Source organism: Setaria italica, chromosome VIII (assembly GCF_000263155.2).
Source record: "Setaria italica strain Yugu1 chromosome VIII, Setaria_italica_v2.0, whole genome shotgun sequence".
NCBI classification, from domain to species: domain Eukaryota; kingdom Viridiplantae; phylum Streptophyta; class Magnoliopsida; order Poales; family Poaceae; genus Setaria; species Setaria italica.
The window spans coordinates 302,035-329,925 of record NC_028457.1 but is presented as its reverse complement, the minus strand read 5'-3'; the positions used below and the strand labels follow the sequence as shown (position 1 = coordinate 329,925).

Here is a 27,891-nt window from a genome sequence, read left to right as displayed (position 1 = left end):
GTGATTTGGCGGACGGTTTCATCTCGCTCGCGACGGGTCATCCGATCCGCGAATGTAGCTACCAGCACATGCATTCGATCCATCCACCGTCCACGTCGGGGTCCCGTGTTGAAAGCCTCCAGCGCGCGTGGCTGCATGCCCTGCACCCTGTTGGCATGTTGCCAAAATGATGCCAGCGGGAGCCAAGAGCCTGAGACAGCTGTGACCATGAGATTATTTTTTTTCATATTTTATTTACAAGGGACAAATGTACAGATTACAAACATTTTACAAGGCTCTAAGCCCAACAAGAAGCAAAGCAAGATTTGCGAGGAACTGAAACCCGTACCTTTATCATGCTTAGACTAACGCTCTACCAGTTGAGCTTCATCCCAAATATTGATTGCTTTTGCACAACAAATATTTTTATAACTTTTTTATACACATGGAAGACAGAGATAAATTAAAAGGAAAAAAAACATTTTAATGGAGATGTGAGTTGAACCCCGTACCTTTATCATGCGTAGACTAACACTCTACCAGTTGAGCTACATCCCCAACCTATCAATCAAACAATTCTCACATCAAATTCTGCTCAAACATCATGAACTTCATCAGTGTGACATCTAACAGCTCTTTTTTTCTGTAGTGCTAGATGGCGTCAATTATTCCCATGTAAACAAAATAGCACGTCATGACCATTACTGAAACATGATAAAAGGTCATATCAGTGACCAAAAATTCACATTTGACGGAAAAAAGAAACAAATGGACAACTACACACACAACACAAATAATTGCACAATGCTAATCACTTTACAAGTTACAATGATAATTACTTAACTTCATTGGCCAGTGGGCACTATTTACTCTGTTCACTGTCAGAATGTTCTAATGTTACATATAAGAAACCCTCCATATTGCATTCGATTCTGAAAGGTCGCCATATCCTTCAGTACGTCCGGGTTAACTTTCTGGGAGACATAGTCATCAGCAAAATAACTAGACCTTGTCTCTCTTAGCTCTTTATTGTTTCCCATTCCAAAATTCCCAAGGTATTGCCGAACATCACAGTTTTCAACATTTTTTATTGAATCATGGGTGAAAGAGAAACAAGAACTTCTGCTCCGTGGAGTGTCAAAGCCATCAAGATCTTCACTGGAGTTGTTTCTAAATTTCATGTGGCATTTTGTGTTACTAAAGATAACACCATCGGACACATCAGATCCAGTTATGCTAATTGAGCACTGAGTTCGCTTGTCCAATTCCTGAAGTGAAGGAAAAAAACCATAAATGCCATTCTACTGGAATTCCGTGAAAAATTTAAGGTGAGGATATCCTCTGAGTTTATACATCAGACAGAAGATAAACTAGAGAAGGGTGACAACTACCAATGATATTATGATTTATGACAGAAGATATTATGACAATCTATTGATACAAGGGAAGCAGTTTCAGGTGATCCCCAGATAAGGTACTATTCGAATCTCATGGGACCTCACTAACAAGCAGCATATTTCATATCCAAATAAATTGAGAAGTTTTGCATTTTACGTTTGTATCTCCACAAAAAGTGAACATATATGTAGCTTCCAAAATAGAATAATGATTTTTTTTTGCGGTGCTCCCCATCATTCAGAACACTTAACACGCTGGAGATCATATCATGAAACACTTAACAATATATTCCAAGAATAATTTAAATTTTAGTCTCATTACAGGGTCATACTACTGTGCATTTCCAACAAATGAGAGCATATTAAAAGGAACTCAACGAGCCAACTTGAACTACAAACTCCAAGCTAAGAGAAAAATCAATTCACTAACCTCATGATGGCCATGTTGATCAGCTGGAGTGTGGGGTTCTTGAAAGCTCGATCTCCCTTTGTGGAAAAATCTACTATTGCTCTTTGGTTGGACATTTAAAACTGAATTTGGTTGATGGTCCTCAGGTGACGAGAAATCAGTGCTATCCATTGTTGAAATTGAAACACATTCCTCGAAATAATTCAGTGCCTCTTCAGCTAAATGCCTTGACACTTTCAGTCTTTCTATGCTACTCTGTAATCCCAAAGCAGATACAAAGTTAAGATCAAGATTGCATATTATTAACACAATTCTCTAAATAACATGAATGATAAATGGATTGTATTAGTATCTGGATTAGCAGGTACATTACCTTTCTTCTTGGCTGTTTTTTATGGGTCTCAGTAAAATTTGGAGCTGTTACTATGCCCTTCAGCATTCTACTCAGTTCTTGTTCCCGCTGCTCTTCAACTGCCAAATCTGCCCGAAGCTTTCGAGCACGTTCATGTGACTGCAATAAGAAGTAAAAAGGTTATAATTGATGAGTGATGACTATGTTTAACTAAAGGCACAACACAGTTGGCACAACAGTTAACAGACTTGTTTGAGTTTTATTGTATATTCTGTAATGTCAGGAGCCAGCTCAGAGGTGTCAGGATCGTACTCAAGAGGAGCTTCCAATTGCCTCAGCTGCTGGTTTGCTTCATGGTGCCATATGTCTGAAACCAGTTCGGAAGCATCTGTATCAAACCCAAGAGGAATTTCCATTTGCTCCAGGTGCTGTTTTGCTGCATTGTTCCTCGCGTCAGAGTCCAGCTCAGCAGCATCTGTATCAAAATCAAGAGGGATTTCGACAACATCTTTCTTTCGGTATTCTGTGGCATAATCACTTACGTCTGACATAAACTCAGCAGAATCTGGATCGAACTCAGGAGGAATTTCCAGAACTGGATCCACTGGGACAGTTGAATGGTTCTGCTGCCAAATGGCCTGTTGATCAAAGAAGAATAGTAGCATCATGATTCACGGGGCAACTTAGAACAGTGGAATAAAATATGAATGAAAGGTTTAGACAGAATATGGTAGAGAAAACGGCAAAGTCAAGTTCAAAGCAAAAGCTGGACGTAAAGGCAAACTTTTCTCCTTTAGAAACAGAAAGCGGGGCTAGCAAAATATTTCTAGAAATACACATTTTCAACCTGGCAATATTGTATTGAAAGAGGATGTGAACTAAGAGAAACAAGTGGGCATCATGTCGGCATATCCATTATAATTACAAGAAAAAAAAAAGGAAAAATGCATATGTGCCACTCCTTAAAGTTGGAAAACATAAATGTTCAAAAGTAATCCTTTCCCTAGTTCATAGCTACACCAAGGAATTGCAGCGGGCAATAGCTACACACGAGTGATTCACTATTCTTACATGCTCAAGATGATGACCTGGTGAAGAAATAACAGTGCTAGATTCTAAACGGGTTGTTTCATCCACCTGTCGAGAACCCTGTGTGCAACAAACATACTTTTAGTCAGTGACATGCTCATGTTGCCTGTAAACCCCATGGCATGCATGATTTGACCAAAGCACAAAACTATACAAGCTATTCACATACCACTCCGGTTGTTGACCCCTGAGATGAACAGCTTGCACCAATTCCCCTTTGTTTGCTCTGTGGGGGATTTACTTTGTGAGAATACAAGTTCCTTAAAAGTACATAGTTACGTACACATAAACCATCCAATCGAAGGTCCAGAAGCAGCGTACATACCTCTGAAATCGAATGCCGACTCCTCCATGACTGCAGTTTCCTTGCCGAATCCCTTGCCTCTGTATCTGTCTGTCAGATGTAGCTTTGATTAATAGGCATCCCCTTGATGTCAGTCAGATTCAGATTGATGGAGATAGAATGTAGATTGAATATCAACTAATCTGCATGTCTACACGGCATATACTAGTTGATCATGTAGTAGAAAGGAAAACAAAGAAATTATGCAAATCGTAGTTATGGAAAGCGGGGAATTTTTCTGGGACCGGGTTTTCGGGTGAAATGTGAAGCAGAGACGACTGACCTCAGAGCAGCGGTACGGGTGTACTTCGTCGGCCACCGACCGCGCCAGCACCGTCCGCCGACGGCGCCGAGGCGGAGTGCCTCCGCTGCGGCGCGACGGACACCGACCGCGCTCTCCCGCCACCCCCGCCGCGTCCCCCACCCTTGAGCGGCTGGCGCCCTCTGTCCGGCCTGGGCGCATTCCCGCCGCCGGCGCTAGTAGCAGACCCCGCCGGCTGCTGCGGCGGAGATGGGGATGCCGCGGAGTCGAAGAGCGGGTTGGTTCGGGTTTCGGCGTAGTCCTCCTGCAGGAAGCTGTCGTGGCCGCGGGCGCGGGGCGCGGCGCTGACGCTGCGGGAGCGGGAACGGCGTGGGCACGGGGGCGGGTCGGAGCGGGAGGTGGTGGTGGAGGAGGCGTGGAGGTCGCGGCGCGTGGTGGACTTGAACGCCGACGACGCCATCGGGTACGGTGGTTGACTGGATTGGTACGGACGGCGGGCGGAGGAAACGAAACGGGGAGGGGAAGGGTGGAGGGAAATGCGAAAGGGATGGTGCGGCGGGAAGGGGAAGCTGCTCCTGCTGCGAGGACTGGTAAATGGTAATGGCGGGGGTGGGTGGCCATTCACCGGGTACCGTGCCGTGTGCCCGGCCGAGGATGACCACCGGTGAAGAGAGAGTTGCCAAGAATAAAATGTATGTAAAAATAATTCTGGAGATGCGGGGGATCGAACCCCGTGCCTCTCGCATGCAAAGCGAGCGCTCTACCATTTGAGCTACATCCCCTGGTACGATTTAGGCTCTTAATATAATTTACTTGGCTGTACTGCTAAAATTTTTCATTCTGTTCCGACCTCGATATCTTGTGTTGGCTTACGTATAGTCGGTCGTATAGAGTTCCTGCCGATATGCAATATACGACTTGTTCTGTGCGCTTCACTTATTTCCTCGATTTGTAGGATTTTTCATACTTGTCTGTTTATCCTAATCCTAACCTGGGAATTATATATGGTCGACTCAACACGTTTGTTCTTGAAACAGGTGATAGAGAGAAGGAAAAAGTAGCTAGCGCATCAATGTCGGTGCTCACAGCTTTTATTCTACTTGTTCCTTATAATTGTTGCATACTATACTATGTTTTGTACGAGACCCATGGGATCATATGCGACATGTTGCTTCCTAGCATCGAATTGTCCGACAACATCCATGCAGGGCAAGAAGGAAAATGCAATTCTCTTGTTTGCCGAACTAGTTTTTTTTTTAATAAGGGCAAATGCTTAACCCGATGTTGTTGCACGTAAAATACATATGGTAGCAAGTAAAATAAAAGGACACCCAAACATGGGTCGGGAGCAGCTCATGATTTTGTATCTTTCTGTAATGGAAAAGAAATTTCAAAAGAATTGAAGGTTCAAAAATTAAATTGGAGATGCGAGGAGTTGAACCCCGTACCTTTATCATTTATCATGCATAGATTAATGTTCTACCAGTTCAGCTATATGTATATCCCCAACTTTTGATTGTTTTTGCACAATAAATATGTTTGTATCTTTTCAATGCATCGAAGAGAATATGCCCCAAAAAATGCATGGAAGAGGAATTAAATGGAAGAAACTTTTCATTGGAGACCGGCTCTAGCTCATCCCCAACTTTAGTTTGCTAGTGTACATTTTTTATATATTTTTTTGGCATGGAAGAAAGACTAAAGAAAAACTAATTTTTAGAGATGCAACGGGTTGGCCCCTGGAGCTTTATCACGCATAAACTAACCTCTACAATTAGAGATAGGCCCCTGTAGTAGATTCGTTGATTAAACTATCCTCCTTGGTTTATGAAAATCGTATCAGGAATTAAGCAATAATTGAATTTTGAATATGTGTATATATTGTCCAAATTTGCTCCAGAGGAACTGAACATGCTGCTGCTGCTGCTATCTGTGTATGATTCGTTTGCGACCTACTTGCCGTACATCTCGCACATTACCGATCTGAATCTGAAGCTTGCCGTGTTATTGTACGCATAAGCACAACCAAATAAGATTCTCAACTCTTCTTTTTAATATAATTGGCAGCTCTCCTGATTCATTTCGGAAAAAAAATAAGATTCTCAGCTATCCTAACCGTAGCCCAAGAAGCGAGCGTATGATTTGATCACATGACAAAGGCGCGGGTTAACTGAACTCATAGAAGAAATATACGGCGCCCCGGACGGTATGTACAAATATTAGTCAAAGTAAGATGAAGGTCGGGATTCAGAAATCCGTCTGTACTGCAGCCCACACTAAGCATTTGACCAGATAACCTAACCTGACATAGCAGCATCCATGTTCTCTGCATGTTCCTAAGGCAGCTACTGATAGTGATAGTGGACGTGGAAGTAGCCGTGTGTCATTCCGATCTTGCAGTAGACACAACTAATATAACCCGAGGTCGATCTCCTACGAGCAGAGAAGGTGAAATCTCAGTTCAAAATAGTGCTGGATCATGATGAATGAATCATAGGAGATTGCAAGTGTTTTTGTTATAGTAAATGATCATAATGCTTTCATTGGAGGGCCCATTTTGTTGGTATTCATCCAGAAGATGGAAGGAATTGGGCAAGCAAATAAACTGTCAGTTTCTTTCTTTCTTTCCACTCACCGTTGGCAACTTGAGATCAATCTGTGCATGGTACTCTCTTCTTCCTCGCATTGTTGTTGCCATGCTCCCTTGTCTTTGGAAGCAAAATAAGCCAAGCTTGGCCTGCATAGCTTACAGCATCAACCAACCAAGGTTAAGCTTAAGCATATCGCAGGGATATCCCTACCCCAACTGAACAGACCATTTAGGCAACTCATCTAATCACCGTTCCTTTGCTCCAAACTAGCCCTTGTCTTTGCGAGCAAGTGATGTGGGAGCCATAATTTTGCAACCAAAAAGGAAGTTATGATTGAAAAAAATTAATAATAAATAAATTCAAGCGATGGCATGACAAATATTCGCAGTTCACATCATACCTGTGACTCTATGTGACTATGACCAAGTAAGTTCTACAGCTGTTTCAACCCAAAAACTGTCCTAACAGGGGGCAACTCTTAAGCATCAATGCCAACATCGGTTTACTTTTGCCTCAGGAGATCAAATGCAAAGGCAAAAAAAACAAAGTCTAACTACTTCATATGACCACGAGGAGTCAAACAACTCCTCGGACCAAAAGGAACAACTTAGTTATACATCACAAGCCGCATGCTTCGCTTGCAGGACCAGTCACATATAAGCTCGATACTCGGGGATTATTGTTTAATATTGTACAAAGTTAGCACAGGTGCTGCCTTTATAGCCTGATGATTGCCATGCCGCCGTTGAATCACTGTCGTTGGGCAGATGGAGATTGCCGCACCTGCACCGGCGGAAAGAACCCCATGCTTGATGATTGAAAGAATCCGGTTGATGTCGGTGATTGCTGCGGTGGCTGCGGAGACTGCTGCTGCTGGGGCTGGTTCTGAGCTGGTGGAGGTGGAGGTGGAGGAGGTGGCCCACTTAGTCCCTGGAAACCTGCCGGCAGCGACAATGGAGGCGGAGGTGGCATAGAGCCAGCCATCATCCCAAAAGGTCCTCCCACTCCGACCATTCCTCCAGTATTTTGAGCAAATTGTTGCAGAAGCGGTGGCAATATAGATGGCAGTGGTGGTGGGAATGGACCTGGCGGTGGTGGTTGCGTGCCTCCAAGAGAAGTATAGGCAATGCTCCAATCTGTTGTTGCATCTGTGGCGCTTGCCCAAAAAAAGGGAGGAGCACCCATATCACCGGCCTGTATTGTTTTCTCAATCCTAGGCCTCTATTCAATCTGGAAGCCAGGTGGTCCTCCAGAGAATTCTCCTGAAGGCGATCCACCATTTATGGAAGCGGCTTGCTCAGCAGCAAGAGATGAGATAAGGGAATGAAACGCAGGTGCTGGCCGCATGAAAAACTGCGCGGTGTTTGGGGCTCGGGCAGTGCACAATGCACCAAGCAAGGGCTTGCTTGCTGCACCCCCTGCTGGATTGGGAGTGGCGATGATCTCAATGGAGATGGAATGGGGGATTCAATGCAGTGTGGAGGAAGGAGTGTTAGGGCCTAGCCTAGGATCACTAGAGCACATCTAGTCGGGTTCGAGAGAGACATGAGTGGGCAAGGAGTTCCTGGTGAGTGCCTAGTGTGAGAGAGAGAGAGATTGGGGTACCTTCACCCCTAGAGGTGGGAGCAGCAGAGCTGCTGGCCATCGCGGGTTCTGTTGACGGAGTCTGCGCAAGGCAGCGACGCGCAGTGCCGACTCCGGTCAGCGGTGAGGTGGCGGTGGTGCTTCCCGCCGCTACTGCGCAACCTAGATCGGTAGGTGTGTCGGTGGGGGCGGCTGGCTTCGGCGAACCTCGTGAGCCGAGCCGGGTCCCCCCACCCTGTTTATATAGCGCAGCGCGACAGGGGCCCACCACCCATTGATAGGGTGAGCGCCCCCGATCAGGGCGCAGATCAAGGTCCTGATTGGCCTTTGGGCCAATCGGGAAAGAGATCAATCTAACATTCTCCCCCTTGATCTCATCATTTACTTTTAGCTTTACACTTTTCACTTTTATTCGTTTCATCGTAGATTAACAACAACTAGCTCTCCGGCCCGCTGCCGGAGACTCTCGCCGCCGTGCACAGCCTGCAGGAGCTCGACGTCTCGCACAACCGCCTCACTGGCGCCGTGCCCGACGCGTTCGGCAAGCTGGAGACGCTGAGCAGGCTGGTGCTCTGCGGTAACTCGCTATCCGGGCCGATACCGCCGACGCTCGGGCAGTGCCGCAACCTCGAGCTCCTCGACCTCAGTGACAACGATCTCACCGGAAGCATCCCCAACGAGCTCTGCGACATCGACGGGCTCGACATTGCTTTTAATCTGAGCCGGAACGGCCTCACCGGGCTGATCCCGGAGAAAATATCGGCGCTGAGCAAGCTCTCTGTGCTCGACCTCTCGCACAACGCGCTTGACGGCAGCCTCGCGCCGCTCGCCGAGCTGGACAACCTCGTCACGCTCAACGTGTCCAACAACAACTTCTCCGGGTACCTCCCCGACACGAAGCTGTTCCGGCAGCTCTCGGCGTTGTGCCTCGCCGGCAACGCTGGGCTCTGCACCAGGGGCGGGGACGTGTGCTTCGTGAGCATCGATGCCAACGGGCACCCGGTGATGAACACCGCCGAGGAGGCGCAGCGCGTGCACCGCCTCAAGCTGGCCATCGCGCTACTGGTGACGGCGACGGTGGCGATGGTTCTCGGCATGATCGGCATACTGCGCGCGCGGCGGATGGGCTTCGGAGGGAAGAGTGGCGGCGGCGGTGGTGGCGGCAGCGACTCGGAGAGCGGCGGAGACCTGTCGTGGCCGTGGCAGTTCACGCCGTTCCAGAAGCTGAGCTTCTCCGTGGACCAGGTGGTGAGGAGTCTCGTGGTGTACCGCGTGAGCATCGACACCGGCGAGGTGATTGCCGTGAAGAAGCTGTGGCCCAACACTACCCACGCGGCGGCGGCGTGCAAGGACGACGGCGGCACGAGTGGCCGCGTCCGGGACTCGTTCTCCGCGGAGGTGCGCACGCTGGGCTCCATCCGACACAAGAACATCATGCGGTTCCTCGGCTGCTGCTGGAACAAGGCAACACGGCTGCTCATTTACGACTACATGGCCAACGGCAGCCTCGGCGCGGTGCTCCACGAACGCCGAGGCGCCGGCGCGCAGTTGGAGTGGGACGTCCGGTACCGCATCGTGCTAGGGGCGGCGCAGGGGCTCGCGTACCTCCACCACGACTGCGTGCCGCCGATCGTGCACCGCGACATCAAGGCCAACAACATCCTCATCGGGCTCGACTTCGAGGCCTACATTGCCGACTTAGGCCTCGCCAAGCTCGTCGAGGACGGCGACTTTGGGCGGTCGTCCAACACCGTCGCCGGATCCTACGGCTACATCGCCCCTGGTATGTAGTAGTACTCTGAATGTATATGGGTTGTAAACATTTGCTAAACATTGTGGCAATTTGTTGAGATGAACTTCATTCCATTGTTGGTGAACTGAGATGAACACTGTTTTTTTTAAACGAGCTAGCAGGAGAGCTGCTGCTAATAAAGGGGAAGTTCCGACAGGCAAAAATAAGAGAAAGTTCTTTACACGTTGTACACTCACGTCCCAGCTAACACACGGGGAAGAGGAAATAAGGTGTCACTATGTACACTTAATTTCGCCGCGCGGCATCACCTGCCGCTACCCATGTGCTTGCCTCGTCTTTTATCTTAGCCACTAAGCGAGTGAGTGATTGTTCCTGATATTGGAAAATCCGTACATTCCGCTCCTTCCATATCTCCCACAGTACTAGGATGATAAGTGTTCGCAACCCTTCTGCGGCAACGACCTGTGCACCTACTAAAGCTATCCACCAGTTGTGTAGAGAGTCATGTGGAATCCATCGACTTGGGTCCATGTTTTCACACCTAGTCCATACACTCATTTGAGCCCAAATGTTCCTTGCAAAGCTGCATTCAGTGAATAGATGCAGTCCCGTCTCTTGAGTCACATCACAAAGAATGTAACGTGGATTACTTGGCCATCCCCGACACACCAGTTGATCCGTTGTCCAAACTTTGTTCTGGATAGCCAGCCAGCTGAAGAACTTACACTTGGGTGGCGTCCCAGGTTTCTAGACGATTGCCTCAAAATTAGTTGTCGTGGATCCATAGAATTACGCTCGGTAGGCTGACTGCGTACTGTGTTGCTTGTCTGCCGTTAGCTTCCACAGGATAGTGTCCTGAACTCCTAGCCTGACGCCTCAATCCACACGCGGTGGTACTCAATGAAGTGTCACCGAGAAACCATGATGTAGAAGGTTTATATCCGTGATCCAGGCATCATCAGTGAGGGTCTCGTGCAATGATTTGTTCTTTCTTCTCCAGATGTCGAATAGGTTTGGCGCCATGTCCCTTGGCCTTTGGCCATCGATCCATCCACTATCCCAGAAAGATATTCTGTTACCATCTCCAATCGTTAGCGTCGTGGCTGCCGCAAACAGCTTACGGTCAACTTGCATGCAGGTAACGTCACAGTCGTCCCAAAATGAACCCTCATTCATCCATTGCTGCCATAACCAACATAAGCGGAGAGCTCTACCCCTTTTTTATGTCTTGCTGACCAAGTCCAAAGCGGAAAGCTCTACCCCCTTTCTTATGTCTTGCTGACCAAATCCAGTTCACTTTGCATTTCCCGCATATTACATTTTCATCTCCGGCCCATAGAAATTGCTTTCTCTTAGCATCAATAATTTTCATGATTTCCTTTGGTGCACTGTTGTACAGAAATGGCCCTCTTCATGATTTCCCATAGAAACTGAGATGAACACTGTTGTACGGAGTACGGGTACATGATGGAAGATCACGGAGAAGAGCGACGTGTACAGCTACGGCGTGGTGGTGCTGACGGGGAAGCAGCCGATCGACCCGACGATCCCGGACGGGCTCCACGTGGTGGACTGGGTGCGGCGGTGCAGGGACCGCGCCGCCGTGCTGGACCCGGCGCTGCGGGGCCGGTCGGCTGGCGAGGTGGAGGAGATGATGCAGGTGATGGGCGTGGCGCTGCTGTGCGTCAGTCCGACGACCGGCCGACGATGAAGGACGTGGCGGCGATGCTCAAGGAGATCAGGATGGAGCGTGAGGACCTGGCCAACGTGGACGTCCTCCTCAAGGGCGGCGCGTCGAAGCCTCCGTCCCATCATGGTCATGCCCCGGCGGCGACGGCGGCCAAGCTGGCGTCGTCGTCGACGTCGAGCACGCCGCCGCCGTACCGGCAGGGCCCGAGCAACAGCCACAGCAACAGCTGCTGCTTCTCCGCCATCTACTCCTCATCCAACAAGGCCAAGTCGCCATTTGGCTGAAGCTGAACCAATGCAAAGCAGGGCTGCAAACTAAACTGGGAGGTGATACAATACCAAGCTCTAAGCGGATGAAGAAGAAGAATAATGTTTCTAGCTTGCGAGGCTGGCTTCTGTGATTCGTTTTGGAGCAAGTTAGTGATGGTGGTAAGCTGTGTAAATGAGAAGATAGGTTGTTTGCATTTGTTTCTGTTTTTGGAGGAGTTAGGATTAGACCTTGAACCAAAAGGTTTTAATGCCTTCTTGGTGAGCGAGTGTTCAGTGTATGTTTGTTCGAATAAAGATGAAAATTTGGTTGCATGCTCATGCGGATGTGCAAGATTTACAGTTTTTGCAATGCTTAAAGCCTCAAAGCTTCTTTTGAAGTAAAATGGCCGAGTACTGATAGCATCCTCCAGAAGATGCAGACTTGGCAGTTTCTGTAGAAGAGAAATGAGCATTATTACTGCTTTTAAATTTTTCATGTTGCCAGCTTCATGTATTCTTCAGTTCGTATATTTAGAACTCCAATACAGATAAGTGCGGAGCTTAAAAGTTGTATGCAACGAACAAAAATTCTTAACCACTCCTATATGAACTTTAGACTGAACAGCTAAATCAGGATCAGATAGCTCCTCGACGCAGCTAATTAGAAATAGCTCCCAGGTCAATGCCATATCTCCAAGAGCATAAAAGGTCAATAGCATCCAATTATATTAAAGGTAACCGAAGGAGCAATTTTTAATGATACAACAAGACAGTATCATGGAAGCCTGATATGCCCTTGTACCAAAAATGGCATCCATGATGCAAAATGAAACCTCATGGATCTTCTTTTCTAAATAAAATAAAAAGGAGGTCCAGTCAGCAGTTTTTTTAACAGTCACTCAAAACCATTCAGGTATGTCTCAGGTACTGAAACCTGAAATACATTGTAGTGATGATTTAGACTTTTCTCCCCATGCAACCTGTAGACTCCACCGAGCGCTCCAGTAACTGGATTCCGGAAAGCGTAGAACACGCGCTTGAATCTTTGATGTACGAGTGCCATCGCACACCTTTAAACAAACACACATGTGAGCAAAAATGAAACTATGAATATACATTGATGTCAAAGTATATCAGTGAACATACATTGCACATGGCTCCCAAACAAGGTAGATATCAAATCCTGTGCAGAGATATGGTCTGGTGGTTTCAGACAAGTCGCCGCAGCATGATTCATCTGTAGATTGCTCTTTATCCTGAAGTTCAAATTTGACCATGTCAGAAAAAAAAAACAGAGGAAATGAAAGCATAATTGACAGTTTATACAACAGCATTGCAATGAGAAACTTATGACAAGCAACAAGGCTCACTTTTGTATCCATCTTTAGCCTTTTTGCTGGTTCATTGTCCGAATAATCCTCCAGATTTCCATTTGAATCTGGCATGGTAATTGGAGTCGATGAAGGGAACAACATTCTATCCCTCTCAGCGGCATTCTCAATGGCAACCATGGCAGCATGTCTCAAGGGATGCCATGCAAAACAGCCTTCACAGGGCAATGGCTTCTGCTCAGTAGTCCTTTGTTTCGTCCATCCCAAAGGATTTATACATGAGACTTCCATGTTCAAACTGTTGCATTTAGAAAGACGGGAGCTTGGCCATAACAAATTGCCATTATTCTCAGTTGATTCATCCAAAGAGAAGGTATCATTTGCTTTCACTTCAGCAAGTTTGTTTCCTTCTGCAGATGTATCATGCTGGTGTGTTTGGTCTGTAGCCTTCGCAATTATTTGCATACTTGATGGATCAACAATAATGGCAGCATTACCTGCCTGGTAGATACAGATAACCAAAGTAGAGGTTAGTGAAAAGTATAGGATTGAACAGCAATCATCCAGCAAGATAAAATAGAACTTCATGGAATCACACTCTTGGAACTGGTTTCTTGAGAAGCTAGCTCAAAGAGAAACAGTCTCCAGTTTAGTGCGGCAATGCAAATCCACCGCAATTGCTTCAAAACTACGCTGCATGCCCCAACCCATCGTCATTGGTCCATTAGTCCAATCCAGCAGCAGAAGTTTTATTGGTTTCAACCAATTTAGTTGTCACCTAGTTTTTTGTGTGTCACAAATTAGTCCCCCAGCTACTGGATCTGGTCTCTCAAGTGCTGGGGGTGGCGTACTTGGTCCCCAACTAATCTGCTCTGCTTGTTTCAGGTGGTTCAATGGTGTCTGCGCAAAGCCATGGACTTATTGCTTGGTATTTGTTGACGAGTGGTGTTGGGTATGGTTGCTAACCAAGCAAAAGGAGATACTAAATTAAATGTGCATAAACTTTCAGAATCGTTTATGCCTACCCTAAACAGTTACACATAAAATGAAATTGAGTAGCATCCTACTGAAGAATAGTAATCATAGCCCCCACAGCCCCACAATGAGACATACATTTGAAAATAACGGAGCACAATATAATAATTATAATATAGCTTCCAAGAGGCATTGTTAAGCCAAGAGTGGTCACCTTTGATAATTGAATAGCAGTCTTCATGCAATTAAATATTGATGGTAATTCGTCATCTCGAAATCCACGAATAATATCAAGGCTGTAAATTAACATGGAAATCCATCGGAAAGGATACTTAAGCACATAATAAAAAATTGAATGAAGAGTTGAAGACCACTCAGTAAAGCTGCAGCATCTATGCAACTCTAATTCTCTGCACTAAACTATATCTACAGACAACAAAACTATATGAACAACTGCCAATTGGATGCAAACACTTGTTACTGTAATTCCATTCTGTCAAATAATTATTTAAAATATATGAATAATCTTTTGTAATTAATGAGCCATAACATGAAGTTAAACAACCAGGAGCCCACCAAACACCACTGTCCACTGAAAATTCTAGACCCTAGAGCTATGCACTTGCCAATGTCCAGGACACCACTGGATAAACAAAAAAGGAGAACTAGAGCTGTGGATGCAGATGCAACTACCCAAGCAGATTAAAGTGATCCATCAAGAATGGAGTCATGCTGCAAGATGGAGGAGTATTATCAGTTCAAGGGCAGTGCTATAGGCTAGAGTGGCAGACTGGAGGTCCAATTACACCATCAACTGAAGCAGCTTTGCTGGCAACCTTGGTTGGGACATGAAAAACTTCTGTAGAAGTATATTGATGGTGATTGGAACTTTGAAGCAATTGCTTCATTTTGAGATTCAGCTACAGAATTACTTTTCTCTTAACTTCATTGATAACATTTTGAAAAAAAGGGGGGTCCCAACAGGTAACATGTCCTAGAAAATATTGCATGTTTGGGCAAAGAGACTAACAAGTACTCCTCCAATCCCAAATATAAGTCCATCTAGCTTTGCGCTAATACAAACCTTTTAGCATTGACAATCAATAACTAAAATTGATAGCATGAGGCTGGATGTAAGTAGATTCATTATGGTACATATTTCATACTTTGTAACTCTTTCTATTTAAAATAATATATTCTAATAGATACTATTGGTCAAAGTGCAATGTTGGAGACCATGTCAATGTCCTAACAAACTTATATTTGGGATCAGAGGGAGAACTATTATGAACCGACATTATAAATCCTACAGAACGCCACAAGAAAATGCATAACCAGACACATAAGAGTTAGGACATACTTGTGCGCAGGATGGTAAGAAGTTGGCCAAAGTTTACATTGTTCTTCCCACTCCTCTTTTGATGTAGCGGAACACTTGGCAACCTGTGAAAGACTTTAACAAATAGTGAATGTCAATATATGACAAGGGCACAAGGTAAGTCTAGCTAAATAAGAGGTTCTGTCAAGGATACAATCCAGAATCGCATGGCTAGCACTTTCACATGCCCAAAAAAATTGCCAAAATGAAATTTTAGCCAAGGATGAAAGCATTACTTACTTTTGCAATGAAAGGACTCAACTGATAAGTATCCACTATCTTTTGTACATCTCCAGGAAGCTGTTTTATACAAGTTTGAGACCCAGTAGAAAGGCATAAGATTATTGATAAGTCAGATTTTCCTGTCAAATGTAATACAACACATAGTTAGAAAAAACTTATGCAATAATTATTAGCTATCGGCCAGCCAAGCTTAAAAATACTATGATCTGCTCAATTTTAGTTCCACATTGTGGTGGTTGGTTCTGCTTTTACTAGTTCAAGATTAAGGGATTCTGAAATATTTGTTACATGGTAGGCCAACTTGAAATATTGTGTTTCTCAGTTTAAGTTCCAGCTACTCTGATTTTCCTTGTTCATTAAAATTGCTTACTACCTGACACAAATCAGCACAAAAGGGCACTTTTTGCATTGAAGGACCAAATACTTTGGCATATGTAGATATTTTACAAGATAATAATAGAAAAGGCATCCTGCGTCCCGATGATAATAAAACTTTCCACTAATGATCGTGCAAAAGTAACTTTTGATGCATCACAAGGTTGTGCTTGACTAGAAAATATAAAAATCATTCTGTATCTGACATTTAGGAGTATCTCTAGAGCTATGGCATGACTTTTAGAACATGTGTTTTCAGAAAGCTAGTGACATGTCTTCCATGAGTAGTGTGCTCAGAAGGCAAACAGAAAATGAAAATTGAGAGAATTTGCATATTCTACCGCATTCAGTACATCGACGAACCCGCTTTACATGCCTCAGATTCTCCAAAGGACATATCATGCTCAACTCCCTGTGACCAGTAAACAAAAAAAAATTACTTGGAATGTTTATCACACTAATTGGTCAAGCTAAAGTCAAACACAACCAGGAACGTGTTGCAACTCGCAGAGAGAAAGATGTAGCATGGTGTTGATTTTCTTATTGAAGAGAGAACTAAATAGAAACATTGGGGGTTTGAATTTCATATCAGGTGGATGCAACATAACTGAAAATCAAAGACAACAATATGTTACTATGCAGAAGAGTAGAAATTCCAGATGTAATATTGGCTTTTCTAGACACCCATTGCTTAATCCAACGCACAGCCTTCCAACTATTATTTCCTGAATTTCTTAACAAAACAATAACTCCCAAAACAGTACAGACCACTGAAAAGTTTGAATCCAAACTAAAAGAACAGGGATGAAAAGTCCTTTACCTAATGAGAGCGTTGGCTAGCTTTGGTTCAATGTTGGCAGCCACCACATCAACTGGTATGCAAAGCAACAAGAAAAACAAAATCAAATAGCAATAAAAGTCAATTGCAGGCTAGGGCAATTAAAGCGATTGGAATACCTGTGGAGTCCTGGAGGGAGGGCGTCGGGATGCCAGGGACCTCAGTGAGCTCCCACCCCATGATGACCAATTCTCAAAAGAAACTGAAACCAAGAAGCAGAGCAATCATGGTCACATTTTTGAGGTAAGCAAAACAATTGTAAAAAAGAAAAGGGAGAGAGGCAATCTTGCATAGATGGATGGGAATTAGGCCCATTCAACCCCTTTGGACGGGCAGGAGATGAATGCGCTTCTGTTGGGGGAATTGAATCTGAACTGATATTCCCACCAAAACCTAAGGGACTGGTCTAATCCATTCCTATTGAAAGCAAAGGGCCAGAAAGCAATCGGTTGCCCGACATTCAATCAGCAAAGTTGACCCACAGTTACACAAGTCTCTACTACATAGTCTACATCAGCAGGAAACAAATCTGACCACGAACATTAGAATTCACATCAATAGAAGGCCACACCGCAACAGGTGGATACCGTTCAGGAGCAGAGTACCGCAACTTCAGTGTATAAAAACGCGCACACTTAATTCTAGGCATCAAGCAGAGCTGTGATTAGATCCTGGCGCAGAGTACCGCATACCTGCAGTGGGCAAAGCTTCCGGTGAAGGCGCGGCCGGAGGATGAGTCCGGAAGCGGCGGCGCTGGAAGAAGACCAACCCCGGGGAGGATCGAGTGGGGCCGGTGGCGGCCGCAGCGCTGGGAGATGATGGCCGGAGCGGAGCCCGTAGGAGGAAGCGGCGGACTCAGAGGAGATACTGATGGACCCGCCGTGGCTAGCGTCTAGCGGCGGCGCCGGGAGGGTTTTGGATTTTCCCTTTTCTTCCGTCCCGTTCCCGTGTGCTGTGCGGTATTCGGGCCTCCTGGCGTATTAGGCCTTTTGGGCTGTTAAGACAGTTTCGATATAACGACGGACCGGGCCGATCTTCAGGAATGAATGCATGCGTCTACGGTAAGCCCGTCCCGTTGATTTTTTTTTATATTTTTTACTTTACGAATTTGCAGAAATAAATATAAATAGGGATCCAAAAATTTGCAGAAATGGACCCCTACCGCTGGATCAAACGGCGGTAAATGGCTACCGCCATCTCAACCGGCAGTAAGAGAAGATAACGCCGGGTGAAATAGCGGTAGCTGTCAAATCCGCTTACCACCGTCGGATTCAACGGGCGGCACACGGGTTGCTGGGGCACGTGGGACGAGACTCTTTCTGTTGTATGGCACGGCGGTATCCAGTTTGCGCCGGATCAAGGAGCGGTAACAGGCAGCGCTGATTCAAACACACGAGAGCGGGATTGTTCTCGATTCTGTATTTTTACACAATATGTTCCCTTTGAAAGGTTTATGGCAATTCTGAAGAAGTATGTTCGTAATCGTGCCCGTCTGGAAGTAAGCATCGCAAAGTGATATGGAACAAATGAGGTCATTGAGTTTTGTATTAACTTTACTGACAACCTGAGTTCGATTGGAGTCCATGTATCATGCCATGAGGGGGGACTGAAGGGAAAGGGCACACTAGAGAGGAAAGCTCGGATGGACATCGATGAGGATACATTTCGTAAAAGCACACTTCACGATCCTGCAACAATCATCCCTGATCGCTCCATATATGGAGGAGCACAGGGCTATTGTACGGTCATCAAACCAAGTGAATACTGACGCCTGGATTACACGTCATCACATTCACTTGGTTGCGACGACGACTATGTTAGAACGACGTATAGAAATATGAAGTAAAGAATCAAGCCACAGAGGAGACACACGATTTAACGTGGAAAACCCCTCCGATGTGAAGGGGAAAAATCACGGGCACCAGCCAGCAACAATCTCACTATCTCAAGAGTTTTGGGTTACACGCCTATGGCGGCTTACAAGAGAATCAGTCTCCACGAAACCCTAGCAAGAGAATCAGTCTCCGGCGACGGGCCTCCGCTTCGCTCCGTCAGAAGCTTAGCCTATATCCTGGAGTGAATTTGGAACAACTCCAACAGACTAATGGGTGATGACACGATTAAAGAACAACTAGCATGGTTGGCTCGGGGTTCATTTATCTCGGTATCGACATTCCAAGGATACGAAATAAATAGGTACATATTTTACACCAGAGCTCAATATCAAAAGAGCACAAACTAACCAAAATAGTGGACAACAATGGAAAAAAAGACAGACGAAGAAACACAAAGATGACACTGGTCGACCTTAAATTATGCTGGATTGCAGAGTATTCTCACGTCATTCAGGTATTGTGAGAGACAGACAGGATTAGATTGACGATCCCAATTGAAATGCATACAGCTGTAATGCAGGCCGGTTGCAATAAGGGCTCATTTCAGACCAAATCAGTAGCTGACGTATACGTGATGGTGATGGGTTCCTGAAAATACTTGTTCCGTTGAATTGTTCATCGCTCCCATCGGAGAAAAAGAAAACGAAATCGAAAAAAAGAGAAAAAGAAAGAATTGTTCATTGCTCGCGCCAGCCGAGTCGAGCCTTAGGAGTTAAGACATAGACAAACGCAGATAGGACAGAGGACTATAGGAGTGCTAGTGTTATCAGCTCATCCGTATCTATGAATGAAATTTGTGCCGCTTTGGAAAAATCGTATCGCTATAAGTTTATGATAATATAAAAAAAAATATGCTTCGGAATGCCGCTACGTGCCATCTGGCAAAAAGAAACTAAAAGACCCTAGCAGAGATGATGCTAAAAATTACCTGGTAATGCGACACATACACCACGCCATCATGCTGCATGTACTACATTACTACCTACACATCTGGGTACGTGATGCTTTGGAATAAATGAAAATTAGCATCAATACACATAATTTTATTTTTCTTTCTTAAAACAAGATCAAATAGGCTTCAGGATGCCGCTAGCTACATGCCATCGCCATCGCCATCGCCATCGCCAGTGCAGCTGTAAAAGGTCGATTATTCTTCTGAAAACGCAAGAGAAGATGACGACTCGGTAATAATAAGTTGGTGGCAGACGAAAGCAAAGACAGGCGCTGCACTACGAGATGACTGACTTGGCTACACAGCCGAGCCAGCCACGGCGACTCAACTCAAAATTTCACCACCATCACCTTCACAGCAGCCCCTGTTGGTCATGACAAAGTACAATGATGCAGTAATCCTTTCTTTTTTTTTTCTTCTTCTGTACAGTAACATCAATTTCTCTGTAATATTCATCTCACCATTAACATCTGATGCAACCGGTGGTGCATCCTGTATACTGAATTACCGACAGCCTTCCTTCACACTTGACATAGACTCCAAATATCATACACCCCAAAAAAATTTCTCTAGAAAATTCTTCACAGATAACCTGGCAGTAATCTCTGTGATCAATGCACCGTTGCTCCTAGTAATTACCAGTCACGATCGCCGCCGGCGATGAGCGATCACCACCACCACCAGAGCGGCTTGACCCTGACCCTGCACCCCCTGTTCACCGCCGCCGCGTTCCCGGCCAGCCTGTCCACGGCCACGTCGCACCGCGCCTTCACGTCCACCGTCCACGTCCGCAGCACCTTCCCGAACCGCAGCCGCACGGGCACCCTCGCCTCCACCGCCAGCGGCACGGCGCCCGCCGCCTCCTCCGCGGCGAGCTGCCTCGCCTGCTCCTCCGTGAGCCGCACGCCCTGGCCCCTCATCGCCGCCGCGAACACCGTCACGTTCCGCGGCGGCTGCCGGAACGCCGGCCACCGCCCCGTGGCGAGCTGCACGCCGGCGTAGGAGACCGTGACGCTCCCGCCGCCGCGGTAGTCGATGCCCACCTTCCTGTTCCGGCTGTTGTCCGCGCGCACGGCGGCGTCGAGCTCGGGGGAGAGCGTCGAGGAGGACGAGAGGGCGGTGAGGTTGTCGAGGCCGCGGATGGAGAGGGAGGCGACGGAGAAGGTGGGCGCGCGGGGGCGGAAGACGAGGTACACGGCGCCGGCGAAGGCGGCGGCGAGGAGGAGCAGGAGGAGGACGGCGGCGCAGGAGCAGCAGCAGGCGCGCCGGAGGAGGCGGCGCCGGGCCGGGCGCGCGGCGAGCTTCTTGTAGCGGCGCGCGCGGTCCGGGGGCGGGACGCGGAGGACCTGGTCCTTGGGCACCTGGATGATGTACGTGCCGGGGGGCGGCGAGAGCGGGCGCTCGTGGAACGACGGGTGCAGCTGCAGCGGCGTGGTCTCCGTGGCCGCTTCCGCCGCGCCGGCGGCGGGGGCTTCGGCGTCGGCGGTTGATGGTTGGTCGGGTCGTCGAGACGGTGGCGCCGGCATGGGGTGGACGCGGTCGGCCATGGGGAGTTGTTGCGAGCTGAGCTCTCGCTGACTGAGCCGAGCAGAGGCGACGAAATGGAAATGGAGAAGAGAACGTTGGCCGCGGCGTTTATGTAATGTATGCGTTGGTTGTTGATGGCGACGACGGACGAGTGGAAAGAGCAGCAGCGAGCTAGCGCGTGAGATGATCGGAGACGACGAAAGAAAGGGACACGAGGGAAACGGTCATCTCACGCTCTTCCTACTTCGCTGCTATAAAATATTTCCTGAGAAGTGAGACCAGGTGCTGTGGTATTATTTTCTACGTATTTATTTATTTATTTATTTATTTTGCAGGAGTTGTTGTGATCTGATCTGATCATACGTTTCTCGATCTATGTATTTTACACTGCAGTCTGTTGCTTGTGATCTAACATTATTCCATTTTTCAAAATAGATTATTTATCAGTGTTTTGCTCTACCTTAATTGAGGTTTAATAAAGGTTATGCATCCAATTAACAATATGCTACGCTACGTGATAGTGGCCTTTTTTTCGGTCGTCAACGCGTGCATGCAGCTTTCCCCTTCAATTTTGGGAGGCATCTTTTCTATTCACACAACCACCAGATGGCATGCGGTGCTGAATAAAAAGCACCATTAATTCAGCAGCCCGGTAGCCTTGAGCAAATTACCAGTATCGGTTTATTATCATATTCCGTCCAGGCACCGCCATCAAAGAATACACAGTAATTGACATCCACTTATGAGCAATTTAGATGAAAATTCCATATTTCTGTTCCAACTAGCTTCAACTCTGGAAGAGGTACGCTTTCAAGCATGGCCTGCTGATCTAACAAAAAGCAATTTAACCTCCGTTCCGTCTAGTGTATACTCTCCTTTATTTGTCTTTTTATACTTGTCCAATTTTGAAGCGCCAGCCTGTTGTAGGTATGTTTGCGTTGAGTCCTCCATTTGGAAGAAACCTCTCCTTGAGCCAGTTTGAGGCATTCGTCCTTTTTTTTTTAAAAAAAAAGAGAGGTTTGAGGCATTCGTGTGCTTCCGATCCGGGCCATGGCCGCCTCTGTATCTTTTATTTCCATGCATCCATGACTACTCCAACTTTATTAGGTCGTCCAGGCTTTTAAAAACTGGAGTGAGCCTTCCAAAATTGTGACTAACTTGAGCAGAACAAGAAGGCTATATAGTGTATATCTCAAATAATCAAAGGTTAGCCTGCATTGTCATGTCCTTTTGTTTGTCAGCCTAAGGCCGCCGTGCATTCTGAAGTCTCTGTACCGCCGCGTGCAGAAAAGAAAAATGACCAAACTACCAGCAGCCACAACACGGAAATTCCAATAATCAAGGGCTAGTCTGCGCTGACGTTGATCAAGTTGGTAGCGCATGCAGGAACGAACTGGTCACAAACTTCACCGACACTGCAGCGATAAACAAAGGAGACGACGATGTGCATGCATGTACGCACGCATGGCATGTGTTGGTCGTACTAGTAGAATATGATATGATCTAGTCGATCGCTATAAGAAAAGCATCCCAATTCACCAAACGATGATGATGAAACCACCACCAGCTAATGGATAGATTGGAACAACCATGGGTGGACAGGAGAGGTTGGGTAGTCATGCTGGACACCACACCACCAAAGCAAACGGATCGGGAGGAGAACGAAGGCGAGCTCTTATACACTGTAGAACAAAAACTAACCAGCAAGACATATAAGTAAAAACGAAGAGGAGAGGGATCGATCCAGAGGATAACTCACCAACAAAAGAAGAAGTGCACGAGGCAGGGGCGTAACAAGGAGAGGCTTTGCCGAGACAGAGGCGGAGCGCCCCCTGCTGTACAGCAGGGTGGGGCAGCTGCCGCCGGCGTCTCCGCGACTGGGGCGTCGGCGGCGAGGAAGCGCCCGTCAGCCGAGAGCCCGAGACGGCAAGTGAAGAAGACAATAGCTTGGGCAGTCGGGCTGCAGTTGGCCTGGCCCAATCGATAGCCGGTAGCCCAACAGGCCAACAGACCCAAAGCCCCCCAAACGTGAAGCGTGTGGAGATTGAAATCAGGAAGATAATTCAACTATGGCATGATCCAGACCGTTGACGCTCCATGGGATGGACAGGATTTCATGATGTGGTAATAGTATCTCTTGGTTTTTTTCCTTATAAAAATAGTAACTCTTGGATTTACATGATTATTAATCCGCACGGAAAATATATGAAACAAACAAATAGCTTCCCATTACAAAATCTCGCAATCCGCAGATAAAACTTTTGATCCACGCTACTAGAAAACTGCAACTCCTAATATCACCATATTTTGTCAGAAAAAGAAAACAAAAACAAAGCAGCATGAACAGAGTAAGCAAAAGAGGAAGTGTTATGAGCATGGACATGTTGATTAATTGTTCTCCAAAGGCCAAATATATTTCCCAGGAGATGATGTTGCTGCACCCTGTGATCTGCCCTTCAGTAACAGAAGCTTAAGCTCTTTCAAGTGATTCTTTGATCTGAATCGCTTAGGTACTATCGAATCTGGATGTGCCATCACCGTTTGGTGCATTGGTCTCCATGACACGCAGTAGTCCTGAGTTTAGCTCCGCAGAACCCAGGACTACTTCACCATCTCCAGGAATCTTTATCTTTTCATCATCGTTGCTTAAGTGCACAAAAGCAGAACTGATACCTTCACTAGAGTTCGCATCAGGAACTAGCACACCAGAATCAATATCTCCATTATGTTCACCAACCATGAGATCTGGGCTGTGAGGCACCTGAGCTGACGCTTCATCTTCCAGTTGCCTGAACAGTGAGTTCATCTCTTCAACCGATCTGGCTTCTAGAACAGGAAGCTCACTACCTTCAGTTAACAGCTCCTTTGATTTACATTCGACATTCACATCCACTGGATTGTCAAGATTGGGATATGAATGTCCATTTTTGGTTGGCAGTTCTGAAGTATGCCCATTTCCCACAGGCAGTGCTTCACTTGATCTATCTTGGATATGTTCATCATCACAACTGGAGTCAGAAGTAGCACATTCTAATGCTTCTCCACTGAGCTGTGCAAATTGTGAATTCAATTCTTCTACCGATCTTGCCTCAATTGCTGGCATTGCATATTCTGCAGATAAAGTACCATTCAATTCTTGTTCAAGTTTACCACCTGTCAATGGTTGATCAATACCGGACTCTGAAATGGACTGCACTAGTACTTCCTCCATGCGGCACTTAAATAATGAATTAACTTCACTGATGGAGTCTGCTTCAATGATATGTTTCTCATTATTATATTCTTCTGATAGAGAACGCAATAGTAATTGCTCACAACCTGCACAATGTTAACACTAGTTGAGTAAATATTGCAAATACATAATTTGAATAGCATTTGTAATAATCTGAAAATGACCCATGTTACCTGAAGAAACTGAATCATTCGCTTCTGATGTGCTGGATATAGATTTTTGGATATACAATGAATCTGTGCCATTGATGGAATCAGTACTTTTAGTTCCTTCATTAATTCCATGATTTACTTCTAACACACACACGTCCGAAATAGCTGCACTTAGTATTTTAATCTCATCACCAACATGTGGTTCCAGTGAGCCAAATAACTTGCAATTGTTCCATGCTTGCTCAGAATCGTTGTCTGAGTGATTATCACTGGCATCTTTTTCACTGACTTCAGGCTTCTCCGTCTTTGTGCCATTGTGATGTCGAAGATAGGTAGACTGCTTTAAATACAAGTTCTCATGTTTCCTACGCTGTGCCGATGGAAAGCGCAAGCGAGGAGTCCATGTTTCCTGCAAACGGCTGTCACGGTCCACAATGTGGTCAAATGGAATATCAAATGGTTTTCTCCAGGGGAGTAGAACAGATGGTGCTGAATCAGGAATTTGTGGTAACTCTACTATTTCCTCTGAACCATTTGAAGGATCAAACGGATTAGGCCTTGGTGTAGAAATGGAGGGAACCTGAACACGGAAGCGTGATGCCTCCTCCATTTTCTGAATTGCATCAGCATCTTGCATGTCCATTAACCTCCTGTCAAGGTCAAACTTCAGAAAATTCTTTGCTTTTCGCCGCTCCATCAAACTCTCCGAGTTCTCATTCTTTTCCGTATCTGAAGAGTTTGGATCCACAAAGTCCTTCTGGTTATTTCCATCGTCTTTCTTCACTTCTGCCCTATCTTTGTCTGAGTTAAGGTCACCATCCTCCTCTGAGTCATCTTCATCACCATCTGATGAGGAATTCAGGTTGTCTCTGAAGGTTGAGGAAGGGTGATCAGTCCCCAAGTTTACAGGAAGGTTTAACTCATCGAGCATTGGAATAATGTCGGTTATTGATGCATCAGAAGAACTATCGCTAAGATCAGATTCAGAATCAGAACAAGGTTCCTGCCTCATAACAGGCTCCCAACATGCGCTCATGAACTCACCAAACTGATACTGATTGTTCACTTCATAGTGACACCTTTCAGTAGTGGTGCTCTCAAATTGTTGCAGCTCCACCTCCTTGCAGATTTCCTCGACATGCTCTTCTCTTTCCACAATAACTTCGTTGTTAAGTTCTGAAGTTTCTGCACAAAGTGCAGTATCGGCAGACATGGATGTCACATTCTCCTCATCACGGTGACTATCATGCACAAGGATGTCAGAAGTTCTTTCCTCGATGCAGACAACTGGAGTTTCAAAACTCTTTGCTGAGCAGGTGACAGCAACATTCTGAACCTCCTCAACTGAACATTCAGTAACAGAGACTTTGGATTCAGGGGACGATTTTTTCTGGTTCTCCAGTGTTTCCTCTCCAATCACTGGAGCACTTGGTTCCCCATAACTCAATAGTGCTCCAAGAAGAAGTGCAGTTAACAGGAACACTGGAGATGAAGACATAAGGAAAGTAAACAGAGAAGGGCAAAGTCTGTGCAGGAACAGCAACAGAAGTCCAATGCCAAGTACTACAGGATAGTCACAAGCAGATTGATAGCCAAGTCTGATAGAAGGATACACTATTCTCTTGATGTGGAACATAAGATTGTTCATATCAAATGGCATTTTTGTCTCCATGAATTCAGCCCTGAGATACAGATATATGCTGGAAATAGATAGAAGGAAGCAGATCAGTATGGAAACAATTGGGGGAAATAAAGATGTAGTCCTTTAACAAGATGGTCATAACACTGATATGAAACAAATTAAACTGAATGGAGCTGATTTCTGAATCTACTAGCACTATAGAGTTAAGTGTGCAACAAGAGTAGCACAGAAGAGGGAAAACTAAGAACAAAATGATAAAAATTAAGGCAGGAGAAGTGAAAGTTGAGAAAATTTGCAGATCAACTAAACTGAATGAAAATCACGCAGAAGGAAATAAAGATGTATGAAACATGAAGCATGTGCCTTCTCACTGGCGAAGAATCCAACAATGGCTCTCAAGGAAAAAGAGCAGTATGCACGGTGCAAGAAACAAAATTCATCGCACAAGAACTGGGAAACTCACCTGCCTCGACGAGACGACGGGCAGCGGCGAGGGCCAAGAATCCCTTGAAGAGTTGCCTCGCACGAATGCAGTAACAGGTGAAGGGGTGGGTGGATGGGGAAGGCAAAAGCAAGGGAGGGAGGGAGTGACAGTGAAAGGTGCTGGGAGGGAGGGAGGGGGGAATAAAGCAAGCAAAGCAAGCAGAGGGAAGGCACGAAGCTGCAGTGTAGTGTCACCCTTTTGGTCTAGGATTCCTTGCCCTGAAGATGGGACTACGGGAGAAGCAGCAGGAATAATGCTTTGGCCGGCACGGAAAGGCGACCATGACCTGACGGCAATGGCTGTGATGCGAGCCTGAATCAGGGGGAAAGGGAAAGTGCAAGGTCATCATAGTAGCACAACCCGTAGCTGTCATGCTCACCTCACCTCATTTCTTCCAAACGAAACAGTCTCCACCAGGTCCCGGACCATCCAACCAGTCTGTGACCTGGCTGCTCGTGCAGCTCTGCAGACTGTACTGGTTCTTAAGAGAGAGGACCAACAGCTCCCAAGCTGCACTGCTTAAATGGTACTCCATCCGTTTTAAGTTTTAAATTGTAAGTTATTCCAATTTTCTTTGAGAATTAAACCATTTTATGTTTGACTAAAATTATAGAGAGGATTATGAAGATGTAAGGTACCGAATAGATATACTATGAAAATATATTTAATTAAGAATCTAGTAGTAAATAAATGTTAGTGATTTATTGTATAAATTTGGTTTCCACAAAAGTTAGAATGACTTAGGATACTAAGCCAGGCCTGGGACCTTCAGCAAGAATGCAGAGTCAATGACTCAAAGCTGCCACACCAAGCTGAGGACAGGTGTGTGTGACCGAGATGGGCTAGAAGCTTGCAGTTTGATTTTGAGCTCACACCATCATTTTTTTTGCTGTCTGCATGCAGGTGCAAAGAAAACTTGTTAAGTTCTGTAACTAAATTTACATATACAGCGGACAGCCTTTTTTTTTTCCTAACAAGTTCTCAGATGGTACAATGATACTGCAGCATGTGCTCACCTCCTTTTGTTGTGGGGTAGGGTAATGGTGGAGCGTGCAGCAATGAACGAGTCAGTGCCTGCTCTACTCAGCTCTGCTGGCCCTGAATCAATGACCACGCTAAATGATAAACAATGCCACACAGTCGTGGGGAGAAGAAAGGAAAATCATTAGC

At 46.0% G+C, this 27,891-nt stretch overlaps 4 protein-coding genes, 1 non-coding gene and 1 pseudogene across 7 annotated transcripts; 1 reads left to right on the top strand and 5 right to left on the bottom strand.

The window, feature by feature from the left end:
* Nucleotides 1-87: 87 nt before the first annotated feature.
* Nucleotides 88-4,498, bottom strand: LOC111258222 (atherin-like). 3 transcript variants are annotated; one of them, XM_022829149.1, is made up of 9 exons: nucleotides 3,853-4,498; nucleotides 3,552-3,620; nucleotides 3,396-3,452; nucleotides 3,209-3,286; nucleotides 2,386-2,775; nucleotides 2,159-2,296; nucleotides 1,807-2,040; nucleotides 492-540; nucleotides 88-190 (listed from the first exon to the last, which is right to left on the bottom strand). In XM_022829149.1, exons 1-8 carry the CDS (start codon nucleotides 4,450-4,452, stop codon nucleotides 508-510), a joined length of 1,599 nt encoding a protein of 532 aa, XP_022684884.1. In that variant the 5' UTR covers nucleotides 4,453-4,498; the 3' UTR covers nucleotides 88-190; nucleotides 492-507. The 3 variants fall into 3 exon arrangements, with proteins under 3 accessions (XP_022684884.1, XP_022684882.1, XP_022684883.1); XM_022829147.1 differs by lacking the exons at nucleotides 88-190; nucleotides 492-540 and adding an exon at nucleotides 656-1,247 and having other exon boundaries at nucleotides 3,853-4,495; XM_022829148.1 differs by lacking the exons at nucleotides 88-190; nucleotides 492-540; nucleotides 3,209-3,286 and adding an exon at nucleotides 656-1,247 and having other exon boundaries at nucleotides 3,853-4,495.
* A 42-nt stretch (nucleotides 4,499-4,540) lies between these two features.
* Nucleotides 4,541-4,613, bottom strand: TRNAA-UGC. Its single transcript has one exon. It is a non-coding gene; the product is annotated as a tRNA-Ala (tRNA).
* A 2,642-nt stretch (nucleotides 4,614-7,255) lies between these two features.
* LOC101753767 lies at nucleotides 7,256-11,879 on the top strand (annotated as a pseudogene).
* Nucleotides 11,880-12,399: 520 nt separating this feature from the next.
* LOC101761574 (probable inactive tRNA-specific adenosine deaminase-like protein 3) lies at nucleotides 12,400-17,793 on the bottom strand. Its single transcript, XM_004978398.4, has 10 exons — nucleotides 17,530-17,793; nucleotides 16,957-17,039; nucleotides 16,820-16,871; nucleotides 16,341-16,411; nucleotides 15,622-15,743; nucleotides 15,364-15,446; nucleotides 14,218-14,299; nucleotides 13,068-13,529; nucleotides 12,844-12,953; nucleotides 12,400-12,767 (listed from the first exon to the last, which is right to left on the bottom strand). Exons 2-10 carry the CDS (start codon nucleotides 17,015-17,017, stop codon nucleotides 12,593-12,595), a joined length of 1,218 nt encoding a protein of 405 aa, XP_004978455.1. The 5' UTR covers nucleotides 17,018-17,039; nucleotides 17,530-17,793; the 3' UTR covers nucleotides 12,400-12,592.
* Nucleotides 17,794-20,063: 2,270 nt separating this feature from the next.
* On the bottom strand, nucleotides 20,064-21,490 carry LOC101761184 (NDR1/HIN1-like protein 13). The gene has a single exon (XM_004978397.2). The coding sequence runs from the start codon at nucleotides 21,229-21,231 to the stop codon at nucleotides 20,353-20,355; it is 879 nt and encodes a 292-aa protein (XP_004978454.1). The 5' UTR covers nucleotides 21,232-21,490; the 3' UTR covers nucleotides 20,064-20,352.
* Nucleotides 21,491-23,328: 1,838 nt separating this feature from the next.
* Nucleotides 23,329-27,013, bottom strand: LOC101760779. The gene is made up of 3 exons (XM_004978396.3): nucleotides 26,701-27,013; nucleotides 24,617-26,295; nucleotides 23,329-24,529 (listed from the first exon to the last, which is right to left on the bottom strand). The coding sequence occupies exons 2-3, from the start codon at nucleotides 26,265-26,267 to the stop codon at nucleotides 23,718-23,720; spliced, it is 2,463 nt and encodes an 820-aa protein (XP_004978453.1). The 5' UTR covers nucleotides 26,268-26,295; nucleotides 26,701-27,013; the 3' UTR covers nucleotides 23,329-23,717.
* Nucleotides 27,014-27,891: the final 878 nt, after the last annotated feature.